Source organism: Chiloscyllium punctatum, chromosome 17 (genome assembly GCF_047496795.1).
Source record: "Chiloscyllium punctatum isolate Juve2018m chromosome 17, sChiPun1.3, whole genome shotgun sequence".
Taxonomy (NCBI): Eukaryota; Metazoa; Chordata; class Chondrichthyes; order Orectolobiformes; family Hemiscylliidae; genus Chiloscyllium; species Chiloscyllium punctatum.
The window spans coordinates 57073997-57086545 of NC_092755.1; the positions used below are offsets into that span (position 1 = coordinate 57073997).

Consider the following 12549-nt stretch of genomic DNA (forward strand, 5'->3'; position numbering starts at 1 on the left):
ACATTAAGTGAGTGGCACATGCAGTATGATGTGGAGATAATGTGAGGTTATCCACGATGGGAGCAAAAACAGGAAGGCAGATTATTATCTGAATGGTGATAGATTGGGAAAGGGGGAGTTGCAGTGAGAACTGGGTATCCTTGTATATCAGTCACTGAGAGTAAACATTGCAGGAGCAGCAGGTGGTGAAGAGGATAAATGGTGTGTTGGTCTTCACAGCGAGAGGATTCAAGTACAGGAGCAGGGATATCTTGCTGCAATTACATCGGAGAAAGTGAGGACCGCAGGTGCTGGAGATCAGAGTCAAAAGTGTGGTGCTGGAAAAGCACAGCTGGTCAGGCAGCACCCGAGGAGCAGGAGAATCAACGTTTCAGGCATAAGCCCTTCAATTCCTGATGAAGGGCTGATGCCCGAAATGTTGATTCTCCTGCTCCTCGGATGCTGCCTGACTGGCTGTGCTTTTCCAGCACTACACTCCGAACTGCAATCATATAGGGCCTTGGTGAGACCACACCCGGAATATTGTTGTACAGTTTGGGTCTCCTTATCTGGGGGAGGATGTTATGGCTATGGATGAAGTGTGACAAAGGTTTATCAGACTGACTCCTGGGAGGGCAGGACTGATGCATGAAGAGGGACTGAATTGGTTGGGATTATATTCACTGCAGTTCAGGAGAATTAGATTAGATTACTTTACAGTGTGGAAACAGGCCCTTCGGCCCAACAAGTCCACACCAAAGGAGGATCTCATAGAAACCCGTAAAATTCTAACAGGACTAGAACTTTAAACATAGGATAAACACAGGGAAGATGTTCCTGATGATCAGGGGTCACTCAGAACGAAGGGGTCACAGTCTAGGGATAAAGGGTAGGCCTTTAGGACTGAGATAAGGAGAAATGTCTTCACCCACAGAGTGGGGAACCTGTGGAATTCTCTGCTGCAGAAAGTGTTTAGACCCAAAACATAGAATATTTTCAAGAGCAAGTTAGATGTAGTTCCTCAGGCTAAAAGAATCAAAAGGTATGGGGAGCAAGCAGGAACAGGGGACTGATTTGGATGATCAGCCATGATCATATTGAATGGCGGGCTAGGTTTGAGGGGTCAAATGGCCTACTCCTGCTCTCGTTTTCTATATTTCAGTTCTTGCAGCCAGACGTAATGTCACTTGCTCATTCATGATTTAAAGTTTTAAGGGAGACTGAGTGTGGTCAAGCATCAATTGTGAGAATCGAAATAAATCTTCACCTTGCCACCCAGATGTTAAAACAGGATCATTTGGTTCCTGGAGAAACAGCCCTGTCGCTGGGTGGATTCATGTACACAGTATAAATAAAATTCAAGCTGCTTCTATAAGTGGCATCTCATCCACAAATCCAGATTTATACCCAGGAAATTCCAAAAACCTACCCAAAAAGGATCAATGTGATTTTTGAGGAAGATGCCTTAAGTTTTAAAAAGGGATGGTTTCTCCCGTCCCTGTACTGAAGTATTTCTGGGAACGCTGCCTATTAGGGAGGGTAGACCACACTGTTTCTCCCACTATTACTGCAAGGAAGTGCCAACTCAGCAGTGGTAGTACCAACCCTGGTAGAATTGCCTTTGGAGTGGGTTAATTCCGCATCTCAGTGGAAAGGTTGTGACCTCCTCAATAAGGTAAGTGAGGAAGTTTTCCTGAACAATGATATACACGACACGTTTATGTTTAGCCTCGTCGGTCATTGAGTATTTTTCATATGTGGAATCTAACTTCCTTTCAGACAATGTATTCAGCATCTGTGTTGGAAATTCTTATCAGTCAACAATCTTTGATTACTGACCCTTGTGACATGAAAACAATTTCCCCCCATTTACTCTTACCCCAAATAACCACAAGTTTTGATCTTTTCTGAGGTACCTCACTGACCCAATAATCTCCTCAGAGAATTAATATCCATCATAAAAGTTTTACACAGCAAAAAAAAGATGATTGAAATATTAGTCTTGATGCTGTTTGCTCTTTTTCCTATCTTGGAATTGTCTTCCTTCAGATTTGAGAATCAGTGACAGCTCTGACATTTTGCAGTCTAAATGATGTTTAAGGATCCATTTGCCACTGTTTATATTTGTCTTAGAGGTCACTTTCCTGGGGTGGTTGACACAAAACTAGATGGGACAGCAAGTTGTGAGGAGGATGAAAGTTGGCTTGAAAGCGATTCTGTCAACCTAAGTTCACGAGCTAGAAGATGACCGATAGAATATAATGTGAAGGTACACAAACTTTGGCAGAATACTTCTTGACTGAGAGATTAGGAAGATCTGGTGTCCAAAGGGACCTGGGTGTTCTTGTTTATGAGTCACGAAAGGTAAATGCAGATGCAGCAGGCAGTTGGAAAAGTAAATGATATGTTGGCCTTCGTCACAACAGGATTTCAGGATAGAAGTAAGACGAGTTAGTGATGTAGTGGCATTGTCACTAGGTTAACAATCCAAAGACCCTTGCTAGTGTTTTAGATTCAAATCCTACAAAGGCAAAATTCGAATTAAATATTAAAAATTCAAAATAAAATGTTAGCTTAATGACGACCATTGCCGATTATCATAAAAATCCAATCAGTTCATTCATGTTCTTTAGGGAAGGAAATCGACTGTGCGGGCCTAATCTGGCCTACGTGTGATCCCCAGCAATGTTGGCGATTAACTGCCTCTGGGCAATTAGGGATGGATAGTTGATGACACATTGCATGAACAAATTTATTAGCAACTCTATCATTTTGTGAGAGTGCACTTGTAGAGTTTCTGGTCTCCTTACCTAAGGAAGGACATACTTGCCGTGGTAGGAGCACCACAAAGAGACAAGGAGGAGAGACTTAGTCTGTATTCACTAGAAGAATGAGAGATGATCTTATTGAAACTCCAACAATTCTTCCTGTGTCTGACAGGATGACTGTAGAAAAGAGTGCCTCTGCTGAGTCCAGAGGTAAAAACAATGACTGCAGATGCTGAAAACCAGATTCTGGATTAGTGGTGCTGGAAAAGCACAGCAGTTCAGGCAGCATCCAAGAAGCAGTAAGATCGATGTTTCGGGCAAAAGCCTTTCATCAGGAATATAGGCAGAGAGCCTGAAGGGTGGAGAGATAAGTAAGAGGATGGTGGGGGTGGGGAGAAAGTAGCATAGAGTAGGAAATGGCCTGGGAGTTGCAGTGGGAGAGGGACTCCCTGAGATTCTTGTAGAGAGAGGAGGAAAACTTCTTCAAGGCAAGCATCCTTGCAAGAGGATTCACAGTAGGGTTAAAATCAACGAGGTAAAAACAATGACTGCAGATGCTGGAAACCAAATACTGGATTAGTGGTGCTGGAAGAGCACAGCAGTTCAGGCAGCATCCGAGGAGCAGGAAAATCAATGTTTTGGACCTGATGAAGGGCTTTTGCCTGAAACGTCGATTTTACTGCTCCTCGGATGCTGCCTGAACTGCTGAGTCCAAAGCCAGGACCATAATCTCAGAATAAGGGCTGGACCATTTAAGACCCAGAATGAAGAGGAATTTTCCAGAGAGTGGTGAATCTTTGGAGTACACTACCCCACAAGGATGTGGAAGCTCAGTCATTGAACAAGTTCAAGACAGAAATCAATGGATCACTGTAGACCAATGACTTTGGCAGGTATAGGGAGACAGTGCAGGAAAGTGGCCTTAACAAGGCAGCACAGTGCCTCAGTGGTTAGCACTGCTGCCTCACAGCACCAGGGACTCGTGTTTGATTCCACTCTCGGGTGACTGTCCGTGTGGAGTTTGCACATTCTCCCCGTGTCTGCGTGGGATTTCCTCCGGGTGCTCCGATTTCCTCTCACAGTCCAAAGGTGTGCAGGCTAGGTGGATTGGCCTTACAAAATTGCCCATCATGGCCAGGGATGTTTAGGTTGGATGCATCGGCCATGGGAAATGCAGGGTTAGCAGGGATGGGGCTGGGTTGGGGTGGGAAACTCTTCATGTGGGCTGAGTGGCCTGCTCTCACACTGTAGGGATTCCATTCAAAGCTAATGATCAGCCATGTTTTATTGAAAGGCTTGAGGAGTTGGAGGGCCTGTTTCTGTGGGTGTTAATGCTCCCATCAGCTAGTTCTCAAAGAAGAGATAGTTCTTCCTCCGAGTGCCTTGACTAATATTCCTACCTCACCTGGTACAATCCCTATAAACAAACAAAGTCTTGTGATTTTTTTTGTTTGTTTGGTTTATGTGCTGCCTGATCAAATGATATAGCATGATGACAGTAAAGTACTAAATACCAAAAAGCTGGTGGTTAAAAAGAGCTGTAGGAATCTCTCCCAGTCCAACATACCCAGCATGGGGATGTTAGTCATTCCCTAACAAGCTCCATGGGCCTGATGTTTCTGACACCAGGCATTCACACAGAGCTTGACCATTGCAGGAAAGTCCCGCCAGCACAGGGGGAAACACCTGAGGAACATTTCAAGGCTATAACAGAATATATCCTTAACCAAAGTCATGGGAGACTTATGACTGAAGGTTAATTCAGGAAGGTTGATGATTGTGAGGGAATGAAGGTGAGGTGACAGAGAGAGGGCACCTACCCCCAAACCCTTTCTCCACCTGTCCCTTTCAAGAACATCCTGCCCCTCATGGGACAGAGTTTGCAGATCGCACAATAAACTTCTCTCGGCCGAATCGGGAAAGCAACACATTCATGATCTCTGCCTAAGAAGATATACAGAATTGTTCTGACTGTAACGTGCATGTATAATTTATTGTTTCCAGCTCCACATGCCGTTGCATGACGGAACTGGCTGTTTCTGTCGAACAGCGATGTTCTCCATGGGTGGGAACTGGAACGTTCAAAGCAGATTGGAAGAATTCATGAATCGATAGCTGAAGTGGGTCTTCGAGCATGGTCTGTCAGTTACTAAGATCGTGGTTGGTCTGACTACCGCATTGACACCGTTTTCGTGGTGTCCTCACGCCCTTAACACCTGATGCCCCTTTCAACCAAACATTTCTGTACTTCAACTTTTAATATGCTCAATACCAGCCTCTACTACTTGCCGGGGAACAGAATTCCAACCAACAGCCCTCTGAGAAGAAATATTTCCCTTCATCTCGGTCTTGATGGGGAGATTCCTAATTTTGAAACGGTGCCTCCCACAAGCAGAAACGTGCTTGGAGCATTGTCCATGTCAAGAATCCTCAGGATCTTATTCAAGATTACCTCTCACTCTTCGAAACCTTCTACTGCTGTAGCCTGTTCAACTCCTCCATACGGTCATAGAGTCATACAGCATTGAAACAGACCCTTCGGTCCTACCAGTCCATGCTGACCATTATCCCAAACTAAACTAATCCCACCTGTCTGTTCCAGGCCCATATCCCTCCAAACCTTTCCTATTCATGTATTTATCCAAAGGTTTTTTAAACATTGTAATTATACCCACATCCACTACTTTCTCGGGAAGTTCATTCCACACGGGAACAATGCTCTGTGTAAAACAATTGCCTCTTATTTTTTTTATATATGTCATTACCTCATCCCCTTAAAAATGTGCCCCCAGTCTTGAAATCCCTCATCCTAGGGAAAAGGGATCTATCATTAACTCTATCTATACCTCTCATTAGTTTATAAACTTCGATCAGATGGCCTCTCAACCTCCTACACTCCAGCGAAAAAGGTCCCAGCCTATCCAGCCTTTCTTTGTAAGTCAAACCTTCCCTACCCAGCAACGTCCTGGTAAACTTCTCCTGAACCCTCTTCACTTGAGATAATCCTTTCATCCCAGCAATCAGTCAGGTGAACTGTCTCTAAATACCATCGAAGGAGGAAAAGAACTGTAAACAGTACTCTACGTACAGTCTTACATGGGCTTCTATTGTGGCAACAATATAAGTTCCTTACCTTCATACACAACTTGCCTGGCCAATTGTTGGGAATGAATATATTTATGGATTATGAGGATTAGAAACGGGACATTTGAACATTACTGGCTTGATCATGTGATTTCTTGGAACTGGCAAGTCAAACGGTTCGAGGTGAATATGGTTTATCTGCCATCCACAAAGGAAAAATGAATTTGGTGAACTCATGGGTCTCAAGATCTTAAGGAATGTTTGAGCCAGAATTTTACGTCTGTATTTCCCCCAACACGTTCCCAAATTTTTCTCTTTAAGTTTTGCCCATGATGCATACCAGCTCCTTACCGATATTAATTCCATACAGAAATCTTCCCAGCACAATCATCTCGAATGATCTTGCCATCTTGCTGAAGCCCATTATTAGTGCAGCCAGAATCGCTACAATGCTATTACAAAGCAGAGATTTCTTTCTGAAACACAAGTATGCTGATTTAGTTGGATGAGTTCTGAACAATTACTATCTTTACTAAGTAACAAGGAATAATAATTAATCTTGCACACTCAGCAAAATACAGTACCCAAGTCCTCTTCCACGGAGTTTCAGCAATAATCAAACAAGATAAATAATCAGTCAAAAGCAGCGCAGAATTAGTTTATCATTCACATCTAAGTCATCTCTGTAATGTTCATAGTCAAAATGAATACCAACCAATTGAAAATACCTGCTGAATTTTCATCCCTCATCTTTATTACACAGCACAGTGGATTAATTCACTCACCGTTCTTTATTATACAGGGGGTCAGTTAGTTTAGTTGCCTGGACAGCAGGCTATTGACAAAAAGAGATGCCAACAGCCAAATTCCCTCACTGGCTCAGGTTACCATGGAAGTCCCACCTTCTCAATTTTGCCCATTGTCTGAGGCATGGTGACCCTCAGGTTATACCAACACCAGTCATTTCTCTCTAGTGAGAAGGCAGCTTAATGGTTTGAGGACGACTCAGAAATAGGTGGGAAGGCAAGTGGTGAGAATGACACAAAGAGTCTGCAAAGAGATGTGGACAGGTTAAGCAAGTGAACAAAAACTTGGGAGGTTGAATATAACGTGGGCAAATGTGAATTTATGCACTTTGGCAGGAAGAATAGAGGAGCTGAATATTGTTTAAATTGAGAAAGCCCTCAAAAAGCTTCATTTTGGAAGTTCTTATCCATAGCATCCAAGTTCAGTGATTAATAAGGAAGGCAAATGGGAAGAATGGTGACCTTTATTTCAAAGGGAATGGAGTATAAAAACAGGAATGTCTGACTAAAACTACTCAGACCACAGCTGGAATACCGAACTGTGAACGGTGTTGGGCCCTTTACCCAAGGGAAGATCTCCTGGCATTGGAGGCAGTTCAAAGAAGGCCCACTTGGCTGATACCAGGTATGGAGGGACTTTTTTCTAATGAGAGATTGAGTAGATTGCACATTGAAATATAGAAGGATGAGAGGTGATCTGAGAGAACTCGATAAGGTAGACGAAGGAAGATTGTTTCTCCTTGTGGGAGAGACCAGCAGGAGAGGGTATAATTTCAAAATAAGGGGTCACACCTTTAACACAGAGAAGGGTAGAGCTTTCTTCTCCCAGAGAGTAGTCAATCTGTGGAATTCTTTACCCCATAGGCCTGTTAAGGCTGAGCCATTAAGAATATTGAAGGCTGAGACAGATTTTTAATCAGTCAGTGAATCAAGGATAATGGGGAAAAGGCAGGAAAATGAAGTTGAGAATTAGCAGAGCGGCCATGATCTCACTGAGTGGTGGAGCAGACTAGATAAGTTGAGTCTGCTCCTACATCTAGTCATATGATAAGTTCCTATATCCAATTCGAACAAGTTACAAAAAGAGACAGTTACATAGCCAGCAGTTCTGTACTTTGTAGCACAGATTGATTGCCGCTGTTCCTACCTTCCATACTTCAGTGTTAAAACAGCAGCAATTTGTGCTCCGACCAGCCCTCCGACAGGGTATACAGCTACAATGAAGGACCACAAAAGCATCAAGGAATATTCCTGCAGTGGTGTTTCATATCTCTCAATCCATGTTTCATTGATGAAGCTCTTAATATGCTGCAAGAATGAACAGAAGGTAACATCTAACATCAAACTCAGAAATATTTTTTGAAGAGCATTAGCAGAATTGAGTTTGTGAGCATCAGCATGTCAGAGAGTGTGTGAGTGTAGATGTGTAAGTATCTGTCAGTGTGTAAGTGTCAGTCAGTGTGTGTCTTTCAGTGTGTGTTAGTCAGTGTGTAACTGTCAGTGTGTGAGTGTAGTTTTTGAGTGTGTCAGTGTGTAACTGTGAGTGTCTTTCAGTGAGTGAGTGTTAGTCAGTGTGTAACTGTCAGTGTGTGAGTATAGTTTTTGAGTGTGTCAGTGTGTAACTGTGAGTGTCTTTCAGTGTGTGAGTGTTAGTCAGTGTGTAACTGTCAGTGTGTGTCAGTTTTTGAGTGTGTCAGTGTGTAACTATCAGTGTGTGTGTCTGTCAGTGTGTAACGTCGATGTATGAGCATCTATCAGTGTGTGATTGTCAGCAGTTGAAAATTGTGTGTGGTATTTGTAATACGGGTATCGGGATGTTTAGGCGTTTTTCTTACCTCTGATGGTGGATTGATGGCAGATATATTGAACCCAAACTGGAAACTCCCACCGATCCCTACAGAGAAGATGAAGAATATAAACTTCCTTCTATGGAGCTGCAAAATGAAACAGAAAGGATTGATGAAAATAAAATAACACGGTTTAAGAATGCACAGCCGCAACTATAAAACAGAAACTTGTCCAGGGTTTGTGATAAAGTACTCTCACCCAGCTGAGTGTAATGACCATCAGTAAATAGAAACTCTGGTTGCGTGTCTGTTAATGGAAACTCCCTGCTCCTTCTCCTTTAGTTTAGTCACAGAGCAGTCCAATATTGATCGACATCACAGGTAGAGTCAGCATGGATAGAGCTATTCGGGGTTTTTGTGGCAGTAGGCGGGATTTAAGGATGGTATGTTGCCTTCCTGGTGCCAGGGTTAAGGACATCACAGACAGAGTGCAGGAAATCCTCAAGGACAAAGGTGAAGAGCCAGAGGTGGTGGTACCTGTCGGCACAAATGATGTCGGGAAGAAGAGGAGGAACATACTACAGCGGGACTTCGGAGAACTAGGATAAAGGCTGAAAAGCAGGACATCCAGGGTGGTTATCTCCGGTTTGCTTCCAGTTCCTCGGGCTGGTGAGGCCAGAAACAGGGAGATAATGGACTTGAACATGTGGCTGGGGAACTGGTGCAGGAAGCAAGGATTTAAGTTCTTGGATCACTGGGGTATGTTTTGTGGTAAGCATAAATTCTACAAGAGAGATGGTTTGCACCTTAATAAGTTAGGGACCAGCATTCTGGCAGGCAGGTTTGCTACTGCAACACCGCTACGTTTATACTAAGTAGCGGGGGGAGGGGACAAACTGGATGTTTAAAAAGGAAATTGAAGGGAAATTTAGAACAAGGGAAGTCAAGAAAGACAACTGTATCAATGAGGCAGAAAACTCAAAAAGGGATCGTGCTGTAAGGTTGAGTGAAATAGGAGTTGATGGGAAGGGTGAGGGCAGTAACAAATTAAAAATACTATACATGAATGCACAAAGCATTAGAAATAAGATGGATGAGCTTGAAGCTCTTTTGGAAATTGGGAGATATGATATTGTCGGGATAACTGAGACGTGGCTTCAAGTGGACAGGGCCTGGGAAATGAATATTCAAGGCTACATGTGCTATCGTAAGGACAGACTGACGGGCAGAGGGGGTGGGGTGGCCATGTTGGTAAGGGATGATATTCAGTCCCTTGTGCGGGGGGACCTAGAATCAGGGGATGTAGAGTCAGTGTGGATAGAGCTGAGAAATACTAAGGGTAAAAATACCGTCTTGGGAGTTATCTACAGGCCCCCAAACAGTAGTCTGGATGTCGGATGTAAGTTAAATCAGGAGCTGAAATTGGCCTGTCGCAAAGATGTTACTACAGTTGTTATGGGGGATTGTAACATGCAGGTAGACTGGGAGAATCAGGATGGTATTGGACCTCAAGAAAGAGACTTTGTGGAGTGCCTCAGAGATGGATTCTTAGAACAGCTGGTGCTGGAGCCTACCAGGGAGAAGGCAATTCTGGATCTGGTATTGTGCAACGAACCAGAATTGATCAGGGACCTCGAAGTGAAGGAGCCATTGGGAAGTAGTGACCATAATACAATAAGCTTCAATCTGCAATTTGAGAGGGAGAGGGTACAATCGGAAGTGACAATATTTCAGTTGAATAAAGGGAACTATGGAGCTATGAGGGAGAAGCTGGCCAAAGTTCAATGGTGCAATACCTTAGCAGGGATGACAGTAGAGGAACAATGGCAGATATTTCTGTGTATAATGCAGAAGATGCAGAATCAGTTCATTCCAAAAAGGAAGGAAGATCCTAGGAGGAGGCATGGGTGTCTGTGGCTGACGAGGGAAGTTAGGAAACATAAAATTAAAAGAGAAAAAGTATAACATAGCAAAGTTAAGTGGGAAAACGGAGGACTGGGAAGCTTTTAAAGAACAACAGAGGATTACTAAGAAGGAAATATGCAGACAAAAAATGAGGTACAAAGGTAAACTGGCCAAAAATATAAAGGAGGATAGTAAAAGCTTTTTTAGGTATGTGAAAGGCAAAAAAATGGTTAAGACAAAAATTGGGTCATTGAAGACAGAAACAGGGGAATATATTACAGGGAACCAGGAAATGGCACGGTGGCACAGTGGTTAGCACTGCTGCCTCACAGCGCCAGAGACCCGGGTTCAATTCCCGCCTCAGGCGACTGACTGTGTGGAGTTTGCACATTCTCCCCGTGTCTGTGTGGGTTTCCTCCCACACTCCAAAGATGTGCAGGTCAGGTGAATTGGCCATGCTAAATTGCCCCTAGTGCTAGGTAAGGGGTAGATGTAGTAGTATGGGTGGGTTGCGCTTCGGCGGGGCGGTGTGGACTTGTTGGGCCGAAGGGCCTGTTTCCACACTGTAAGTAATCTAATCTAATTGAATTGTTACTTCAGATCTGTGTGCACTGGGGAAGACACAAGCAACATCCCTGAGGTAACAGTGGCTGAAGGACCTGAACTTAAGGGAATTTATATTTGCCAGGAATTGGTGTTGGAGAGACTGTTAGGTCTGAAGTATGATAAGTCCCCGGGACCTGATGGTCTACATCCGAGGGTACTGAAGGAGGTGGCTCGAGAAATCGTGGATGCGTTGGTGATTATTTTCCAGAGTTCGATAGATTCGGGATCAGTTCCTGCGGATTGGAGCTAATGTTGTGCCACTTTTTAAGAAAGGTGGGAGAGAGAAAGCAGGAAATTATGGACCAGTTAGTCTGACCTCAGTGGTGGGAAAGATGCTGGAGTCTATTATAAAGGATGAAATTACAACACATCTGGATAGTAGTAACAGGATAGGTCAGAGTCAGCATGGTTTTATGAAGGGGAAATCATGCTTGACTAATCTTCTGGAAATTTTTGAGGATGTAACTGAAGATGGATGAGGGAGATCCAGTAGATGTAGTGTACCTGGACTTTCAGAAGGCTTTTGATAAAGTCCCACATAGGAGGTTAGTGAGCAAAATTAGGGCGCATGGTATTTGGTGCAAAGTACTAGCTTGGATTGAAAGTTGGTTGGCTGACAGGAAACAAAGAGTAGTGATAAACGGCTCCGTTTTGGAATGGCAGGCAGTGACCAGTGGGGTACCACAGGGATCAGTGCTGGGATCGCAGATTTTTACAATGCATATTAATGATATAGAAGATGATATTAGTAATAACATTAGCAAATTTGCTGATGATACTAAGCTGGGTGGCAGAGTGAAATGTGAGGAGGATGTTAGGAGATTAGGGTGACCTGGACAGGTTAGGTGAGTGGGCAGATGCATGGCAGATGCAGTTTAATGTGGATAAATGTATGGTTATCCACTTTGGTGGCAAGAACAGGAAGGCAGATTACTACCTAAATGGAATCAATTTAGGTAAAGGGACAGTACAAAGAGATCTGGGTGTTCTTGTACACCAGTCAATGAAGGTAAGCATGCCGGTACAGCAGGTAGTGAAGAAGGCTAATAGCATGCTGGCCTTCATAACAAGAGCGATTGAGTATAGAAGCAAAGAGGTGCTTTTGCAGCTGTTCAGGGCCCTGGTGATACCACACCTGGAGTATTGTGTGCGGTTCTGGTCTCCAAATTTGAGGAAAGACATTCTCGCTATTAGGGAGTGCAGTGTAGGTTCACGAGGTCAATTCCTGGAATGGTGGGACTACCTTACGCTGAAAGACTGGAGCAACTGGGCTTGTATACCCTTGAGTTTAGAAGACTGAGAGGGGATCTGATTGAGACATATAAGATTATTAAAGGATTGGACACTCTGGAGGCAGGAAACATGTTTCCGCTGATGGGTGAGTGCCGAACCAGAGGACAAAGCTTAAAAATATGGGGTAGACCATTTAGGACAGAGGTGAGGAGAAACTTCTTCACCCAGAGAGTGGTGGCTGTGTGGAATGCTCTGCCCCAGAGGGCAGTGGAGGCCCAGTCTCTGGATTCATTTAAGAAAGAGTTGGATAGAGCTCTCAAGGATAGTGGAATCAAGGGTTATGGAGATAAGTCAGGAACAGGATACTGATTAAGGATGATC

The 12549-nt window shown here is 43.8% G+C and overlaps 1 protein-coding gene across 1 annotated transcript in view; it reads right to left on the bottom strand.

Moving 5' to 3' along the window:
- LOC140487862 (solute carrier family 2, facilitated glucose transporter member 11-like) overlaps positions 1-12549 on the bottom strand; it is a 76693-nt gene that overhangs the window by 37710 nt on the left and 26434 nt on the right. The window contains exons 2-4 of the mRNA XM_072587220.1: positions 8473-8571; positions 7785-7945; positions 6183-6307 (exon numbers count right to left, since the gene is read on the bottom strand). Coding sequence (XP_072443321.1) covers positions 6183-6307; positions 7785-7945; positions 8473-8571 — 385 coding nt within the window. The remainder of the gene's footprint in view (positions 1-6182; positions 6308-7784; positions 7946-8472; positions 8572-12549) is intronic.